At 44.5% G+C, this 19,943-nt stretch overlaps 1 protein-coding gene across 5 annotated transcripts in view; it reads right to left on the bottom strand.

The window, feature by feature from the left end:
* Window positions 1-19,943, bottom strand: part of LOC142572856 (phospholipid-transporting ATPase ABCA3-like) — a 111,249-nt gene that overhangs the window by 65,154 nt on the left and 26,152 nt on the right. For 3 of the 5 annotated variants that reach the window (XM_075682260.1, XM_075682261.1, XM_075682262.1), the window contains exons 5-9: window positions 19,674-19,858; window positions 14,436-14,561; window positions 12,977-13,094; window positions 7,891-8,045; window positions 4,405-4,560 (exon numbers count right to left, since the gene is read on the bottom strand). In XM_075682260.1, the coding sequence (XP_075538375.1) occupies window positions 4,405-4,560; window positions 7,891-8,045; window positions 12,977-13,094; window positions 14,436-14,561; window positions 19,674-19,858 (740 nt within the window). The remainder of the gene's footprint in view (window positions 1-4,404; window positions 4,561-7,890; window positions 8,046-12,976; window positions 13,095-14,435; window positions 14,562-19,673; window positions 19,859-19,943) is intronic. The other 2 variants (XM_075682264.1, XM_075682263.1) reach the window with 2 other exon arrangements.

Here is a 19,943-nt window from a genome sequence, read left to right as displayed (position 1 = left end):
TACGCAACATTGGGCGAAGTGAAGGAGAAAGGTAGGCGGATGCGCGCTGGATTGACCTCCTTCGACAGTTTTCATTGCGTACATACGCAGTGGGTTCGTCTCGTGGTGACGTCTCACGATAACGTCGTCCTCGCGCGCCGTACTCAGTGTGTGCAAGTGAAAGCGTGCGACGGTGAGCGGACGATGGCGGCTCCATCTCGCGTGCGCAAGGGGAAAAAGCGCGCTGTATTCTGTCGCGCGCATTGCACCATGGCACCGGGGGTGGGGATGAAGCGGGAGTGTTTACTTCGGCCGCGCACGGTCAAGCGCTCTTTATCTTGGAAGCGATCTGTCTTGAGGGCACAGTCTAGGTGGGGCGACGGCTCGTAGTGTTGCGTGCGCCGTGGTCTCACCGCTGAGTTTGCGTTAAAGCGTTAGAAACACGAAGGTCAATTCGCTCGCTGCTGCTGCCGCGATTCCTCACGCCAGCGTTTTGACAGCGAGTGTTCGCGGTCAATGTTTAGAACGGGGCGTTCTACTCTGTGGCGGCTGCTGCTCATGGCGCGGCCGCGCGAGCCCTCTCTTGAATACGGTCTGTTTTACGCGGACTTCAGTTGGATCGTCAAGGCACACCGAAGGCCGCTAGCGTCGTGTGCACTACAGCAGCCATAGGCTTGCGCGCCACCCGCGTTCACGAAGTGAACTGTCGTTAACTCTTTTATTGACCCGAACCGTGTTCCTAAAGTGTGTGCCCATGTTTTTCTCTTTCTACATCGTTGTGCTTGATCTTCCTAGATGGCAGTGTATCATTTTTTTCGCGACTTTGCCTCGTGAATCCCTTGTCGAAATCCCCGCCATCCCCCGCCGTTTCTCCTTATTCATTGTCCTAATATCTGCTTCGTTGGAGCGCAACTTGTACAGAGGTCAGGGCCTCAGTCAGGTGCACGTTGGCGCCTTTGTTCCTGACAATACTGGTTATATGTAAGAAAGCTGAAGAATTTGTGGGACAAAGAACATTTTGTAATAATTTTTTCTGCAAAACGACAAGTTTCATAATAACCAAAAGATGTTTTTGTTACGGCCGTTCATCATAATCATCATCAACATCATCATCATCATCATCATCTTAATCATCTGCCTATTTTATGTCCACTGCAGGACGAAGGCCTCTCCCGCTATCTCCAATTACCCCTGTGCTGCGCCAACCGGTTCCAACTAGCGCCGGCGCATTTCCAAATTTCACCATCCCACCTAGTCTTCTGCCGTCCTCGACTTCGCTTCCCTTCTCTTGGCACCCATTTTGTAACCCTAATGGTCCACCAGTTATCTAACCTGCGCATTACATTACCTGCCCAGCTAAATTTTCTTCTTTAATGCCAATTGGAATATCGGCTATACCCATTTGCTCTGATCCAAACCACTCTCTTTCTATCTCTTAACGTTATGCCTAGCATTCTTCGTTCCATCGCTCTTTGCGCCGTCCTTAACTTGATCTCAAGCTTCTTTGTCAGCCTCAAAGTCTTTGTTCCATATGTAAGCACTGGTAAAATATACCGATTGTACACCTTCCTTTTCAATGATAATGGTAAGCTTCCAGTCAGGAGCCGAGAATGTCTACCGTATGCGATCCAACCAATTGTTATTCTTCTATGAATTTCCTTGTCATGATCAGGGTTTCCTGTGATTAGTAGACCTAGGTAAAAGTACTCCTTCACAGATTCTAGAGGCTGACTGGCGATCCTGAATTCTTGTTCCCTTGCCCGGCTATTCATGATTATCTTTGTCTCGTGCATATTATTCAACCCCACTCTTACACTCTCTCTGTTAAGGTCCTCAATCATTTGTCTGCACTGTTGTTGAACAAATTCCTCTGGAGTTTTGCTGAACAGAACAATGTCATCTGCAAACCGAAGTTTGCTGAGATATTCGCCGTCGATTCTTACTCCTAAGCTTTCCCAGTTTGCTAGCTTGACTATTTCTTCCAAGCAGCACGCAGTGAACAGCAATGGAGAGATTGTCTCCTTGTCTGATCCCTTTTTTATAGGTATCTGTTTACTTGTATAGAATTAAGGTAGCTGTGGAATCTCTGTAGATATCTTCCAAGATATATAACTAAGCGGCCTGTACTCCTTGATTACGTAATGCCTCTATGACTGGTATCTCTACTGAATCAAATGCCTTTTCGTAACCTATGAAAGCCATATAGAGAGATTAATTGTACTCTGCGGATTTCTCGACAACCTGATTAATCACATGGATGTGATCCATTGTAGAGTATCCCTTCCAGAAGCCAGCCTTTTCCCTTTTGTTCACTAAAGTCCAGTGTTGCTCTTATTCTATTGCTAATTATCTTGCTGAATATTTTATATAATATTGGGAGTAAGCTAATGGGCCTATAATTTTTCAATTCTTTAACGTCTCCCTTTTTTGGTATTAGTATTATGTCAGCATTCTTCAGCCGTTAGGGCCGTTGTGTAATTTTTTTTGTTTTATTGCGTTTCACATGCTCTATATTTTTACCATTATCAGCGTACCGTCTCCTTTACAAGACATTCCGGGTAGAAGCCCGCGAGGAATTTGTATATAAACAAAACCAATGACGTTTGAGGGGGGACGAGGCACTTTAAATAAATTTATTATCTTTTGAAACAATTTGAATGAAATCGACACAGTTAATGTATTTTTACTGCTTTCACAAACCGAATTATTGTTTTTCTAGGACAAATATTTCATATGATGTCCAAAGAAGGATGCTCCATGTTTATGGCCTAACTAGCTCATTAACAGCAAAATACAGCACACGGACTCGAAACTGGATATTAATAGTGTGTCGTAAATATAAGTCGTCGTTTTAGGTCATTTTGAAGTCAAGCTTGTCAGACTTGACAGAAAATGCCCACCTCGATGATGGAAAACAAGTTTTGAACGACACATCACATCTATATCTTTCAAGGGAAATATATATAAAGCGATAACCTAATCAGAACAAGAGCTATTGCTCCTGCACAACACAAAGAGCACAGAAATTCTTGTTTTCAACAATCAAGAGAAGAGATTCCAAAGCATCTTTATTGGGACCAAACTGATGAAAATGAAGGGTCTTGGTGTTTTTACAGAATGAATCCTGTGGAAATTAAGGGTTTTGGAAGCGTTAAATTGAGAAAGCTGAAAATTCAATTTTTAGGCCAATTTTGGCCTTCCTTAAAGAACATCTTCGGTAGGATATAACTGAAGCGACGTCCCTTTATGGGCACGACACTTTCAGCTTTTCAAGTGGTAATTCGCTGCTAGCCCGAATAAAAACGAAACCGCCGCGTTAATATTCCAGCTAAATTTTCGCTGCTCTTTAAGCCGGTTGATCACGTACGCTACAAGAGTATTATGATTAATGTTACGTAATATCGCGCATTCATTTCGCTTATGCTAACATGATCTCGAGCGCGAGTCTATGACAGGGCACGCACCATGTTACAGCAGGGACACTAATACGACACCAGCGTGACTAGGAGCACAATACACAGTACGAGGCATGATAATCGATTTGCTTGGAGCGGTACTTACGTTACCTTTTCAACTAAATATATACACTTTAGTTATACATTACATGTGTTTAGCAAGGTCATCGCCACATTCTCCGATTCCTACATTCCTTTCCTTCTCCTTTTTCTTGGTACAGTATATTCGAAGACAACGAAATGATGCCAAAGCCGACTTTGTGGGACACCGAGTGCTCTGCACGTAACAAATTTGTATTGCATGATCTGGCGTATAGACGAACTTATATCGATGAAAGGGGGCAGGCTTTATCACCATGCACATCCAATGGCGTATCAACAACACCAACGTGTCCTCCCTTCAACTCCTTACAAAACGGTCACTTTCATCAGTAATGCATAGCAAAGCGCGGAATTCGCCATTCATGGAATGTAGGTTGCGCTCACTAATAGAGTATATACGTGTGATCTTGATAAACAGTACTCGCTTAAAAGCAACTGCCACTTAAATGAACACCATTCTCTTGGTTGGTTGGTTTTGTATTCATGCAACGCTCTCTGCATTGTCTATTAGCAAATGGAACTCCTGATAAACAGAACCAACTTCCCTGGTCCATGGAGGTTCTGTTTAAAGGGAGTCCACTTATTACGCTTTTATGGCTCCTCCAGTGGACGGTGTGAGTGCACGTTGAAAAGTGCGAGTTCATGAGCGCTCATAAAGTCCTTGCTTACATTTCATATATTGTCTTGGGCATGTAATGCATTCCGATTCACCTTTCTAATATGTAAGAATTCCCGTTCTGCTTAAGTATCATGTCCCGCTTCCCTCCACATGATAGAGATTGGAATCAGTCACCCAGGTAGATCTCCCCACGCCCGCTCACTAGGAAGTACAGTTGCCTGCAGATGACAATGCGCAGCATTGCACTACCTTTGGCTTGGACACAATAGCCACGGCTATACACAGGCGCCTCTGCAAGCCTAGGGAAAGGTTGACGGCCAGTTCTGAACGGTACGGCATGAGATCCAAGTCGTGCAGAAGGGTGACCACTTCCAGCCGCACGTGCTGGTAGGGAGTGCCCTTGACCTGCGTCATACGCCGATAATAAGAGCGGTGGCTGGCGACAAGAAATACTCTGTTGATTTCTATAATGGTTTTCAAGCATTTCACAAAGTAGGCACACAAACTCCGTGTGCGGAAAGATGGCGTCAGCACCATGAGCTTAAATGTGAGGTACAGGCTCGATGTCTTGTCGATTTTCTCATGGCGACCGACCTGCTATTTGCCTAGGAGTCGTTAATCAAGTAAAAACTGGCGCTGCCTCTTTAATTTTAATTCGTCATCAAGTACACACAAAAGATTGCAGTTAAAATATTTCAAGCAGTTGCATTCACTCTTCTCACTCGTATTATGATAGCATCATTTCCAAATGCAGAATCCTTGGTACCAGACATTGCCTTTCACCGCCACGTTGCCATTCTAACCCTCTTTTCCAACAGCTTTCTTGGCTGCATTCGATACAGTATTACGTATCCTTGTCCCCGCAAAAGGAACTGCGGTGTCAAAAAAAGCAGCACGACATCCATCGTCAAACTGTTTGTGCCGTCGTGACTGTACCGTACACTGCACGGATGCGTTTGGAGTTCCGGCACAACTAACAGTGCCACGACTATGTGGACTTTATAGAGCCGCTACGCGATGCCAGCACATATCCGTAAAACGATAGTTCCAATTGAGACAGCTTGCTTTTGGAGCCGGTTGGTGACACTAAAGTTGCGGAAGCGTTTTTAAGCCTCAAGAACAGTTTAGGATGCCATACACGTGGCCTTTAAATCAAATCGATTAGTTTGGTAATAAAGATTTTATCTGTTCTTTTGACGTATCCATTTAAAGTATGTTTTCCAAAAGGAAGCTTCCCGACCAAAACGTCAATCGCTAAAGTTATGGTAATTCTCAAGAAAGGCGACAAATACTGCCTGGCAAGCTACCCTCCTATATCTCTGCCTCCCGTATTCGTCAAAGCATTCGAAAAAGTTGCCCTATCCCGATTATCGCCTTATATAGAGAAACAGTTTTATTACTAAATGGCAATTTGATTTTGCGGAAAGAAGTCCACTGAGCTAGCACTTCTCCACGAAAACGAATATTCTTAGCTTCTTTGAAAACTAAGAAACAGCACTCGATGTTCTTGCAGATTTCAAAGCTTTTGATTGTTCATATATTGCCTCATTGATGAAAACAAAACTTGAATTAGATGGCATTCAAGTGGATTTGAATAGTGGTCTTTACAACTATTCAAATTGTGGACGTGATATAGCAAATATAGGCAACGATGACGTGTATTGCACATACAGTGCCCACACCCCTATGTCTTACAGAGGGATTAACTGCGAAAGGCTGACAAAAGAAGTAAATACACTTCTAAAGATGTACACATGGATGCAGATGAACAGGCTTCAAGTAAACGCTAACGAAAGTAAAGCAGTTATCTTCAATCTAACTGGGAAATTAATACTCATAACGAAAACCGTAAAAAATGGCTGCTAATAAAATTAAAATTGTTGATTCATTTAAGTTTATTGGTGTCATATTTCACGAAATGATGCTATGAAATTGTCACGTTAACTCTATTTCACCAAAATTAGCGCAAGTTGTTAGCCAATCAAATCACTATAGAACTCACTTCCTCTTCAAGTAAACTATGTAATATATATTTTCTATTTTGCTCGCATGTTAACTATTGTCATCTTGTTTGGGGTAGGACTTCTAAATGCAACCTCGAGAATATATACACCGTAAGGAAATCCGTGAAATTGATGTTTCACCTTAAATCAAATCAAAGCTCAAAGCATGTTTTTCACAATGCCAACATAGGTAATGTATTCACAGCGTACAATATTCATCCTATACCTCACTTCAAAAAAGAGCGAAGGCTCAATATGCTTAGTACAAAGCATTACACCACCCTGACTGACTAACTGGGAAATACGCTGTTTATAATACACGACACGCTTCCTTGTGGCGAGTTCAAACCCACCACACAAGCTATGGCAAGTAGCTATTCTCGTATCAACTGCCCAACCTGCTAGGTAACATCCACCCACACATAACACCTTTGTCAGAACTTAATACTGTATGCATTTGTATCAGTGATGAACTGGCTAACATAGTTTTCATATCGAATGGTTTTGCACTCGTTGTTTTATTTTTGTTCTACTTATAAATATTTTCTGTATATCGTAGGCTTGAAATAGACCTACATTATCTGTATTTTAGCTTGTATTTCTGTTCTTTAAAATGAAACTGTAGCTTTCTTCTTTACATGCAGCTGCTTTGTCACCGTTTGTATTATGTGCACTTGCCCTGTTAACGTATATGTGGGGGCCGTGGGCTAGTCAAGCTCTTGTAGCTTAAATACTCAACCTCTTCATTCTTGTGATGAAGTAAATAAATAAATAAATAAATAAATAAATAAATAAATAAATAAATAAATGTCATCTGTGATGCGCACACGTAAATGACGACAAGTGGCATGTAGTCTAGTATGTCACGCAGCTCCAAGAGAGGTAGAAGTGTGGCACAACCAATTCTTACGCTACAAGATTTTTACCTAGCCAACAGTGAAGTGCGGGCAACTCTTTCGTGCCTGAGTGATTGCCTCACTCAATAATCTGTTTGTCACCCTTCGAGATTATCGCGCGCATCGACGGGGTACGCTTATACTTTGTGCAATAAGAGTGAGGTACAGTAGGCGTCAAAGTCTACGGACTACAACATCTAGGGGGATAAAGTCGAATACATCCGCAACCTGAGCGCACATCCTGATATTTAGATTACCAGCCAAACGAAGTATATCTGAAAGAGTTGTACAATCTTATTGTACAACTCTTGTACAACTACAGCTACTGTTGCAAACTGCTCTGAAGGTAAACGTTTTCTATGATCTCGCGGTCCGCAAACTCCGATAATATCTTAGATGCAGGAAAATTCTCGAAAATCGAATTGAATACGGGCCACACCGTTGCTTTCGCAAAAGCTTTCAATGAACCATTACTTCACAGGGGGCTCGAAGAACTTAACCTACTGCTCTGAAAAGTCAATCAGTAGTGGCTAAACTTCTGACAAAGCAATAAAAGTGTGTTACACTCTACAAAGTTACTCCGCTTCGTTCTATTATGAACCCTATTCATCATTCCCTTTCTGATTAAGCTAAGACGCTACACTTTGAAAACCAAGGAAGTGTTTACAACTCTGCGAGTTACATCGTTCAATATTTACACACACGCTGTTACTCTTTCATAAGAAAGTTTCCAGCGTTCCATTGTTAGTAAGCGCATGTTGAGCATAAAAAAATGAGCGAGTTGGGTTACAATGCATGGCGATACGACAACAAAGATGACAACAAAGCTTACTTACCGCAGCGAAGAAGATCAGATGCTCCTCAACCGTGAGGTCGTTGAAGAGTATGTTATTTTGAGGGCAATAACCAAAGCTCTCGCGGGCGTCCTTTGTGCAGGTCGTGATGTCAAAGCCGCCAACTACGATGTTGCCCGAGCTACATTTTGTGAATCCTGGAGATAAGCGAATTGACTGGAATCAGGACACTTACTGTCGACATATTTGATGTGGTTTGATCTGATGCGAGTTTCTTTGAAGACTAACAGATTCCTGCAGAAAACAGTGCAATAGAAATGAACAGACTATTTTTTTTCAGTAAACCATTCTTTCGTGCCGGACGTCTACATCGTGCGTCAGCTACTCGTAAATGCTAAGGCAAATAATGTATGAATGTATTTTATTACACGAATGTGCACGCAGTATACGGTTTCGGTGCCAGTTAGCCTAGGAAGAATATATATACTTGGTGCGATTTCTGTAGCTACAGCCAGTTTAGGAATATTACTTTACATAAGCCACCGCAATGGAGATTGGCATTATTACCTAAAAACAGAATATTAGACAGTTTCGTTTTAGTTTGCCGGCGCAAATTCATCATTTCTGCATTGCAAAAGAAGTCCTCCATACACACATCACAGTTCTAAAGAATGGCTACAGGCCTTCGCTGAAGCCGTTTATGTCCAAAGTTTATTGAATTTCTGAAATTGTGCGTTAAATTGACACAAGCATGAGCACAAAAATTATATGGCACGTGAACTACAAATGTTAGGCTAATTGACGGCTTCCAGGAAGAAATGAAAATGTGCAAGGAACAGGCAAAGAAGCAACATTGTGGACAAGGCTGTGTGCCAATATCTTACGCAGTACTAAGCATGCTTTTCTGTTCGATGTCATTGAGCACTGCCTGCCAATCTCGAAAACATCGACAACGCTTTGTTGTCTACTCGGTTGCCTAAGCCAAAAAGCTTCAGTTTCAGGAGTTCGTATATTATGGTACATTTTAGTAGTTGAAACGTCTAAACGATGTTTGTTACATTTCAAACAAAACGTCTGACGCCTGATGAATGTAGAATCCGACGGATAAAACGTGCAAAGTCCTTTGTTAACCATATATGCTCCGCACCAGCGCGTTCAGTGAAGCGATGAGTTTTGTCATAGCCGATGAGCAGAACATGTTCACGAATAGAACGGTTTGCGTGTGAGGCATGATGACAGTTGCCATCGTAACAGGTAAGAAAGAGAAAGGAAATTATGGCAAATTAAGGTTCAACACATTAAAATCTGTGGCCCAGCCGACTGTAGCATGAAGCTACAAAGGAACTTCAAAGCTTGAAAGGGACCTACCAAGATGTGCCGCTTTCGGAGAAACCTCTGGGAGTTTCTTTTGTAGCTTCGTGCTACTGTCGGGTGGAAGACTGTCCAGTTAAGAGAGTGGCTTAAGTAGAGGAGAAGGCCGACTAAGAGTCAAGAGTCTGAAGTATTACAGACCACAAGAGCTATGACTTAGCGCAAATAGGCATAAAAACAAGGCGACGATCGGACAAGGTGAGCGCTATGAAGGATAGTTGTAAGAACTCACCTCGTCCCTTCCTCCCCGTATTTATATGCCGATTTGCTCTTGCTCACCATAGTCCAGAATGAATAGAGAATAGAGAATGAATACAGAATGAACCTATTAGTCCAGCAAAAAGCATTACAGAAGGGTCGAAAGTCGGACAAAATCTATTAACACGACCGCGAGTGGGTGCCATCGTTGTCACGTAGAATTGGGGAGCAATACAGGGACACTAGTTGCGCAAAGCGCATCAACGTGCGCATTATAAGTGAAAGGGAAAAGTGGATGGAATGGTAGGGGTAGACAAGGTGGTACCAGAGTAGACGCAGGTGTTCCTCATTGCCTCATATACACGAGAAAAAGAGTGGGAATTTGATGTCAGCACAGACAGGGTTTTCTAAAGCTATATAGTATATAGACGAGCGGGCGCGGCAATTGCCAGAGTACCCTACATTAACTTTAAAGCGAAGCTTCATTTGTCCACCATCCGTGGTTTGCGGTGGGTCGGTCGTTCCGTCGATGGTCGAGTTCATCCCTAGCCGAGTAGACGCTTCTTCACTATAAAGAAAAATGATACAGATCCCAGGCACTGTGCGAATCGGTGTTAGTGAAGCTCAGATCAGCCGGTATGACGAAACAGTGCATCACTATAACAATTCGACAGTGGATTTCACCGACGAAGCATCCCAGAACAGTTCTCAGTTGACGGCGGACTCTGCTGCGGTACTATGAGCGACAAATGCTCGTGAGCTTCAGACGCTTCAAAGGAAGCTTCACTAATCCCGGCATTTCAAAGTCCCCCTTAGGCATCATTGACACCGCTCTTTTCCGTCCATCACCAGGTAACGACAGCCAGACAATCAGAAGCCTCCATACTCCACGTTTAGGTTATGTCGCCCTTCAGTGTTCGTTGGCTTCTTCGTAAATCGACAAAATCACGACGAAAATGCCGCCGTATGAAATGAGCACCTTTCCTGTCTGCGGTTTGTGTCCGCCGCCGCCTGACGCCACTATTCAGTACGCTTCGGGTTGTTGCTCAACCGATGATGAAACCGCATGCGACGTGTGCCTTCCGTATTTGCGTTTTCGGCCGCCGCCGCGTGATGTTACCCTGGAAATGCCCAGAAGCCTCCGAAACCCACCACCAGGTGAACCCACTGCGCGTGCATGTTGAGTTTTCGCGCAAGTAGTGAACATGCCAACGAGCGCAACGAGTGCATTTTCCTCTTGTTACTGGGACCTAATGCGTATCACATTGTACTACTATACTTCTTTACTCGCGTTCGAAACCCACCACCGATGCCTACTTCTTTTATAGAGCGTCTACTGGTCAAGCGCCCCCGACCAGCGACCGATCGACGAACGCCCAGATACAGGATGACAGGCAAAGAAAGCGTCGCTTTACAGAAAAATGCCCGCGGCGGTGGGATTCAGGCGTAGGTACATCACCATCCTACCTTGATGTTCTATAAACGTAAGGCCACAGCCACAAGCACGAACGGCGCGCCTAGCACAGAGTGACATCTTCGCCGAGTTAGGAAAAACTTAATGCGTGGAAATGTGGCGTCAACCGGTCGTAGATTTGAGAGACTTCTGCATTGCCTAGGTAGCGTTATCTGGTAGTGGAGAGAAAATGGTTGTTGTGCTTAGTAAACCATTCTTTGTGGTGCCTGAAGGCTATAGGTGATCTGGTTGGAAGTGGCGCTGTGTTACGTTTCTGCAAGGCCCACCGCCTTGTGTATCAAAATACCTTGTGTATCTCTTATCGTGATGCGCCGCTTCGTCTTAATGGCTCACCAAACATTTGGTTACACGAAATTCACAAATTGCGTGTAATCTGCATTTCTTTCTATGAAAGCTTGTGGTCGCATATTATGCTTAATGAACTTGAACCACGCCATTCACAATTTCCCAATAGCACACGTCCCTGCACCACGTGCAAGTGGCACAATATGCAACGTCACAATATAGCAGCATGCGGTCCATTTCCCATGCCAACCAATCTCTTTCACTGCATTGATGCCGACATTGTTGGATCTCTGCTAGCGTGCCATCATGTCAGCTGTTACATACGTGCATCGATCATATTGCGCACCCGCTTAAGCCTTAACCCTTTAACGGGTATTACTGCTTAATATATTTTCTGCAAGTTTCTCGAGAACTGGGATTGCCCAGTTCGTTGTTCTTTCGAGCGAACGCCCAGCGCACAGCCACCAATGCGAATCAGCGTTGCGCACGCATTTAACTCTTCTAGGGGTTGCATAAATAACGATGACCACATATTGCCCCGTAAACAACGGCTTTCTCGAATGCTTTCATTACCCCCTGAAAGTCGCGCTCAAGAGAGAAGATGCTAGCTTGGCACATTGCCTTTTAAGCTTGGGCACTCCATTCATACGCATGCTGCTATCATGTGCGGCTCAGCTTATCTCGTCTATGAGTGGCCACTACTTGTCTTTGGCGTATTGATCGACGGAACAGTGTGATACTACATGGATTTCGTCGTGTCATTTCATCATACAATACAGTTTTCCCGCCCAGCTCCAACTCGTCCTGACACACTTCATGCGGTCCTCGCCCACGTACAAGCTCGGCACGTGTATTTCGGCACGTGTCTGCTGTGAACTATATACTTGTTCGCTTGCCTCCCCAAACACGTCATGGTCGACAAGAATGGCCGCAACGAAGCGTTAAGCAGCGCCATGCTAGCACAAGCTGGTCGCGTCTATACCCCGTAACGCAGTCTAGTCTTTCAGCCTCAGCTGGAGACTGCTCGCGGCGCCTGTGCAAGTTGGGCTTCCGGCGTGCGCCGTCGCGCCAGCTGGTTGTCTTATATGATATGCTTTCAGTCGCCTCACGCAGACTTAGGTGTAATAGCCGTACTAAAGTGTAATAGCCGCCACCAAGTGGTCCATCATACAAATAAAATATTAGGCAGAAGGGAAGAATTCCACATGGATACCACGCGCAATTTTCCGTTACACAGCCAATATGCAGTCTTGTAAACGTGGCTCTGCTTTCCTGTTTCTGCTTGAATCCCTCATCCGCAACTAAATGTATTTTTCGGGCCCTTAGCACAAGGTGCTCCTAGCACTGCACAATACAACGTGCCAGCTTCGCGGTACCTCATTTTGTAAACTGCATGTGCATTATAACCACCTTATAACCATCGCATTTCGTTCACAGGACTCCTCCTTCCTCTCAACGTATCCTTGTGCCACAACAATGATCTCCATTACTCTTGTAGGGAACCCTTTTTGTTAAGGCTTACTGCCCGATAACCTTCACATCGGGAACACTGCACGCCCGTATCGTCCTCGACAACAGAGACGACCACACAAAGGCTTCAGAAACAATATCTCCAGAAGTCGATCATTGGTGTGGAACAAGAAATTAAGCTAAAAACGTAACGTTATGCCGAGTATACTGTCCCGAACAGTGAAAAGGGCACGTGTGTAATATCAGGTTGACAACGGTGGTTTAATGCTCAGCGTTCCGAGCACACGTTCGTCTACACCAGAAGCCTTATACCGCATCGAGGGGTCTCACCAGTGACCATGTTCAATAGCGTCGTCTTGCCGGCGCCGTTATGTCCGAGTAGCACCGTGACCTGGTTCTCAAAGATCTTCAGCGTCACGTCTTGGATGGCGATGAGCTCATCGTAATCCTATAGACGCCATTGAAACAGTAGGCTTAGGGGTGCGTGAACAGCAGCCTCTTAAACAGACGCCTAACACAAGTTTACAAAGCTGTAAGATTTGACACGACATCTGCAAGATTTGACGTGACAAGAGATTGCGTCAGGAATATCTGGCAGAATTATGCGAAAGAGGAGTGTGGGGCGTGAAGCGTGCAAGGTATCCTGATTTATTAGTTTTTTTTTAACTATCCAAAGCAATGCGCCGAGTCTAAGATGCTGTAGTGGTTGGCACTCCGACTTCACCTGCCTGCAGGATTCTCCAGCCTGCACCTCAATTTCGGCACACTTAGCGTTTGGCATTCTCTCACTACAGAAATATGGCCACCATGCACGGTGACAACATCCAAGACGTCATTTTAAGCAGCAGTACAGCATAGCTGCGGAGTCGCTGTGGCTGGCGAGTTCCACATAACATTTGCAACCACTTGATTTTAACGCGTCAAATATGGCGCCGACGTCCCCATCTCGCTACTTGAATTCCTTACGTTGCTATATTTGCAATACGCAGCAAGGACATGCACACGTGCTCGAATTTACATGAGGCGGCATTCACCATGCAAAAGCATGTCCGTTCGAGCAACCATCAGGAAAATTAAGTTACGAAATTTCTCTATCACTCGTTGCAAGCAAATACGCAGTCAGCATTCTCCTCACGTCTGATTTCTAGTCATGAAATAAAATACTTTTTCTGACGCCACCTCTCCTTTCCGTCGGGGGCCCACCTGCGCGTTGACTTTGGGGAAATAGACCTGCTTTTGGTTGCCGGGCTTTTCAAGGAACTGTTTGGTTCGTAAGAGCTTTTATTAACGCCCCCGTCCTGGGGAGTTATTCTGTAGGAGTCCACCTAGTGGAAATGTCTATTTCGTCTGCTGTGTTCATTTCGTCTGCTGTTGATCTGATTGGCTGGGCTGGGCTGCGCATCCGCAGCAGAGAGGCACTACAGCGAATCAGCACTTCAGCAGCAGATGAAATGGACATGTCCTCTAGGTGGACTCTCACAGAATACCTCGCCTGATCTGCCTTCGCCATCCACTCTTTGCTCTACTCTCCCCCATATGTTGCGCATGCTCGTTGACTCAATATTACAGCTTTTTTATCACTTGGGCGTACTTCCCATCATCCTTTCATTCATACTTTTCTATCGCTAGTCTTCAAGATGGTCGGGCGACACTCTGCCTAGCTTTCTGCCTTCCTTCAGGCTTCCAGTGATGGTTTAATCTGACAGTTCATACATACAAGGGTGACGGCGATGACTCTCATTCGCAGTACTAGCATTGTTATCGAGTGTGCGTCAAGTGACCAGCTTACTTTGCTGACTTTCACAATGTCTATTGCGACTGGCAGGCCCTTCGGATCCTCTTGAAAGTTGAGCATCTCGACCGTGGTCATGGCTGGTGGCGTAATGGATATGATAGCTGGAACCCAGTAGCTCATCTGCATCGCGGGTTAATTAGTTACTCACATCATGGATGAAAAAAAAAACTATAGCAGCGTCCGCACCTGACCGCCACGTGCTGTGCATGTTCTGTCATCAGTCCAGCTTTCAGTGTTGCCCAAAACATAAAGGCTGGTTGATTTCCACCGCGCACGCTTTTATCACTCGTAGTGTCGTAACCTTCACAAAGGCATACAGTTTTATATTAACAGGATGCTCTATCTCAGATCGTCCTATAGAAATATATGGGAATGGAGACATCGTGTTGTGCGACGGTCCATTGCAGAGTTCGATTACCTTGACGCATTTAAAAGACAAGTTAATATCTGCTGGCTGGCGACAGTAGATCTGTAATTTAGGCTACCAATAAAAAATATAATCGAGAATTGCAAAATAAAAGAAAATATACCTTTCCTTTGTTTGCAGCGCTGTATCTCACTAATAAAAACAATAAAATTATGCTGTGAAGTGCCCTTATTGCGACACCTAGAGTACTAAAAAAGTCTCGATTCGTTAGTAGGACTTTTGCAAAGTCCTATGAAATATTGTAAACTCTTCACGCAAGATACAAAGTCTCTTATAACAGCTGTCCGTTTCGGATGCCGTTTACAAAACTGCAATGTCTGTTTTCCGTAATTGTACTTTTAAATTTGTAGACCTGGCGCTTTAGTTTGTCCTTGTGTTGCCAAGTTTAGACAAATTTTTGTAAACGACTGGAGGCCCTTTGATCAAAATTCTACTTTCTAGTTTTGATAGGCTTCAGGTGCGCCTCTTAAATGCAATAAATTTTATTGTGATGATATTGGCGGTTTTCTAATGAGACCAATTCTCCGTTTCACATGTACCTTAATGAAAAACCGGAGTTGGCCGTTTGTCTAAGTTGGCGGCCCTTCCGCCACAAAACACCAAATTAATTACCACCTAAATTGGCACAAGCGTCCCCCGGCCCGACACTCGGGTTTTCGTTAGTGGTAAATTGCGTACTGGGTCAGGAGCCGGCGCCATGCAAATCCTGTCGAACCCTGTGACCACAAAACAACCCTGAAAGCTTCCTTCCTCGTTCCAGCCCCTGTTGTACAATTTCTTTATGATATGGCACATTTACAATGCATACACAGATTGTGACTTCTCTTATTGTCTTTCCTAGTTGTCTTGCTACGTTCTAGCAGAGTCCTTCCATGTTTTTTTCTGGTCAGGAAACTGCCGCCTCAGTTTCATATAGCGCCAGCGCCCGCCGCTAGAGGCGCAACCGTGCATGAGAGGGCATGCGAACGCTGCTGCCGCTGTGGTTGTGTGTGGGGCAGCCTCGGTATTCTAGCTTTCTCAACTTCCTCAACCATCGCTTTAGTTTCACGTAACTATTTTTAACATTGAATATAATTAAATTACTGCCTCAGCGTGTCTTCTGCGATGATATGAGCGCACGGGACGAAAAAAAAAGCCGCTCATAACATGGAGCTTGCGGTGGTCTCAGACCGAAAAAAAAAAGAAAGATCTGGAATTTTGAGAGCCAGAACCGCGATACGATTATGGGGCACGCCGTAGTGGGGGACTCGGGATTAGTTTTGATCACCTGGGATCCTTTAAAATGCGCCTAAATTTAAATAAACGGGTGTTTTGCATTTCGCCCCCGTCGAAGTGCGTCCGCTGTACACGGCCGGGCGGTCTCGGTCCGGATTTCTTCATCATCGCCGTTCGCCTCAACGCTTCGGTGGGCTCCGCTTTTTAATATTTGCCTTAAATTAAACACCGCGCATTCGCAACAAAACGCCAGTGGTCCCACTTATCACCAGATGAGTAAGCGCCAATTCTCCGTTGCGCATAGCGCCAGATTGTTCGCCGAGCACAGCTGTTCAGTTTCTGTTAAACTGTGGCAGAGAAGGACTCTGTGGGCAGTATCTTATAACGAGACCAAAAGAATGAAATTGCTATTGCAAAGGGCTGCTACCGTAGAATACTTCATGACAAAGAAAAGCGAACTGAGCTGCTCCATGCGCTTAAGATTTCTTGCAAAGCGATGCCATTTCTGAATAAGATAATGCAAGACGAACTCCGCTACTAAATGTCTTCGGTGCGGCTTTTAACAACGGATTAAGGCGAACCTGAAGTGTTAGGTTCAGTTGAAACTAGCTGTAATGAGGCAATTGCCTTAGCAAGCAGTCGTTTAGAAGCGTCAGTAAGCCCAGCACTTATTCACGCTGCTCGTGGTTTCGACGCAGAAACGACGAGACTAGGTATTTTGGTTCTTAATTCGCAACTATTTACAATGTGTTAAAATGTTGCAATCACCGGTCCTGATATTCTTATCATGGTCGAAAAATAAAAAAAAAAACTTTATAATTCGATTAAGAAAAGAAATAAAACGTGTTGGTGCAAAAACACAATACAAGCACGATCATTTATTTATCATGTAAAACAAGCGGAGCGAAATACAGATAGTACAGAGGCGTCCGGTCATAAATGGTCCACCATTCACAATGCAAGAAGTTTTTTAAAAGCATCTTTGAAACGGCGTTAGTCTTCAGCGTCGGCTTCTCATGCTCCAGGGACACGTCGTTGCCGTTGATGTTGAAATTGTACGCAGTGACGATGTCCGAGGCGTCAAAGTGTTTCGCGCACACACGCGTATACTTCGATTCGAAATTAAAACCGCCACTTTCCTGCCGCGGTATGGCCCGCTTCTATTTCTCGCGCTGCTCCTTGTTATTAGGTAAACAGAACAACGACACCTTTTCGGTCGTGCCCTTGTAGCCGGAACGGCACCCAGGCACGCAACACGTGTTCGGCATCGTTGTCCCACCCCGCCACTTCAACCAAACAGCCCAGCACTCTAAAAATAGCGCAGCACATGCACATAACGCACCCGACCACTCAGCTTGCCTCGCACTGCGCGCGCGTTTCGGTACGCGAACGATGCCCTCTGTGGCACAGTGGCGCCGCGTCGCGGCACCTTTGGGCAGCATATGAACCTCTCCCATAGCGTGACGGCGGAGTTTCGTGACCAGAAAAATATGGAAGGACTCTGGTTCTAGTCTCTCAGTGTTTCTCTGCTGCAGTTACGTATGTTTTGTTTATATATAAATCCGTGTATTATATTACTATTAATTAACTTCCAAGGCATAGTATGTCTCAACAATTAGCTGATGACATTGCCTTCAACGATTCTGGAGATGACTTAAAAGAAATTATTGAGGATCGTGTCCGACAATGTGTAAAAGTAGGGTTGAATATTAATATAGCAGAAGACAAAGGTTCGACAGCCTGGTAAGAGAACGAGAATTTATGTTTGGTAGTAAACCTCCAGAATCTGTGCAAGGGCACCTTTATCTAGGCCAAATACTCACAAGGGACCCTGATCACGAGAAGGAAATTTACAGAAGGGTAAGATGGATTGGAGCGTACACGGGAGCCATTATTAAGTCATGACCAACCGCTTTCCCGCTGTCCGGGAAAAGAAAGGTATAAACACTCATTGCATTCTACTAGTGCTTATATACGGGCTGGAACTTGGACGTTAACAAAGAAGCTTGAGTAAAAGTTAAGGATCGCGCAAAGAGAGACCGAACGAGAAATCTAAAAGGTCTAACGTTAAAAGATAGTGGTGTGGACTAGAGGGGAAACACGGGTAGCCAAAATTATGGCTGACATTAAGAGGAAAAAATGAAGTTGGGCCGACCATCTGATGTGTAGAGCAGATAACCGGTGTTCTAGTAAGATCCACAGAATGGGTGCCAGGCGAAGGGCATCGCAATCGGTGACGGCAGAGAACTGTGTGGTGCGATGAAATTAGGAAATTTGCACGCATGGGGCTTGTGCAAACCAGGGATAAATAAAGATCGACAGGAAAAGGTATCCATCCTGCAGTGAAAATAAATTTCCTGATGATAACGATAATAATATGACAATGTTTATGCGGCTTAACAAAAATGTTAGTTTAGCTTTTCGTTTAAAAACTATTGTGCATTATTTTGCCAAATTTTTCATGGCACACGGTAAAAACCTGAACGGTGGGGTTTCTCGTGCGAAATTTACATATTGTTAAAGCCGCGGTTGTTAAAACAGTGCTTACAAAAGTATCACCTACAATATGTCCTTCGTAAAACAAGTTGACGCAAAGGCTTCGTGACAGCTGCAATACAGCTGCTTACTTCCCTCGTTGGCTGGAAAAGGTACTGCGGAAAGGTAGGCAGTGGGGAAAGGTACTCGCGAGGTGAATCCCTGTAATCTGATCGATTATATCAATGCGAGGTACGAGTCAATGCTACAGCTAACAAAGACCAAGACATTCTCACATTGCTTGCTTGCAGCTCACATCTACATCGCGAGTGATAGCGTAACGTATCGCGATCAAGTATGCAGCCTCTTCTATCATCAATACGACCAAAGTTACAAATAGCACTACGCACATTTAGCGAGTTATGGCTCATCATTTGCCAAGAATATGAGTTATTACGACAAGTACGCAGACATATAGGTGTCCTCCAGAATAAATTACGCCACAGACAGTAATACGCATGCAAGGGCATTTAGGCAAGGACGTGCGACTTCAACAATAGACACTACTTACTTTAGCATCCTAATGGGTGTATAAAGGGTGCTTGATTTGCCCAATGGCTTACACATTCACTGCAGGGGTCAAGGAAAATTGCTTTGATGAAGGCAATTAAGTTTTTTCTTTTCTTTGTTTGTTGCCTACTTTGACACCATGGCGATAATCTGATGTTGCCCCCTGTCATCATAACATTATGATATGGGCGACAGACGTCCCGAAACGTGCATGAAAAAAGAACATTGCTTGTAATCGCTGTCTGACCCTCGTGTCAGATATATTGTTCCGCACAAGGTGATTAGAATTATTGCTAAGTTTCTGTAATCATAGGTGTAGGTTACGCTGGCTGTCGTCTAAGATAAATTATCTTATAGCCTTAATTAAGGATAAGGCTGCTATAGTCATGGGACAGACTAGTATCTTCAAATATGTAGATTTTTCTTATAATGCACGTCTTCAAGACGGACGTAGCCATAGTAACATGGAGACCAGCCTGTGACCCCGTCCCGTGAATCGAAACGCTAAAACGATTGCGCCACCCGCGCCGGGTATTAGCGAGCACCTGAAACGGGTAGTAGAAAGGCTTGGCGATTCCTGGACCCACGGGCACCACGTTGTCTAGGTACCAGACTGCGGCCACGATGAAACAGTCGCATATCAGGCCTATGAACACGATCTCTGCTAGTGTCACGTTGTCTGGAGTGGCGTTGCGGTCGTAGAAGTTGCTCCAGTTGGCTCCGAAAGTCACTGCGAAATTCGTAAGCGAAATGGACACCCAATAAGTGATGTGACTTGTTTGGCGGTGTTCTCATTAGTGTTTTGTTGGGCTTTA

This window comes from Dermacentor variabilis, chromosome 2 (genome assembly GCF_050947875.1).
Source record: "Dermacentor variabilis isolate Ectoservices chromosome 2, ASM5094787v1, whole genome shotgun sequence".
NCBI lineage: Eukaryota > Metazoa > Arthropoda > Arachnida > Ixodida > Ixodidae > Dermacentor > Dermacentor variabilis.
This window is presented reverse-complemented; position numbering and strand designations above follow the sequence as displayed.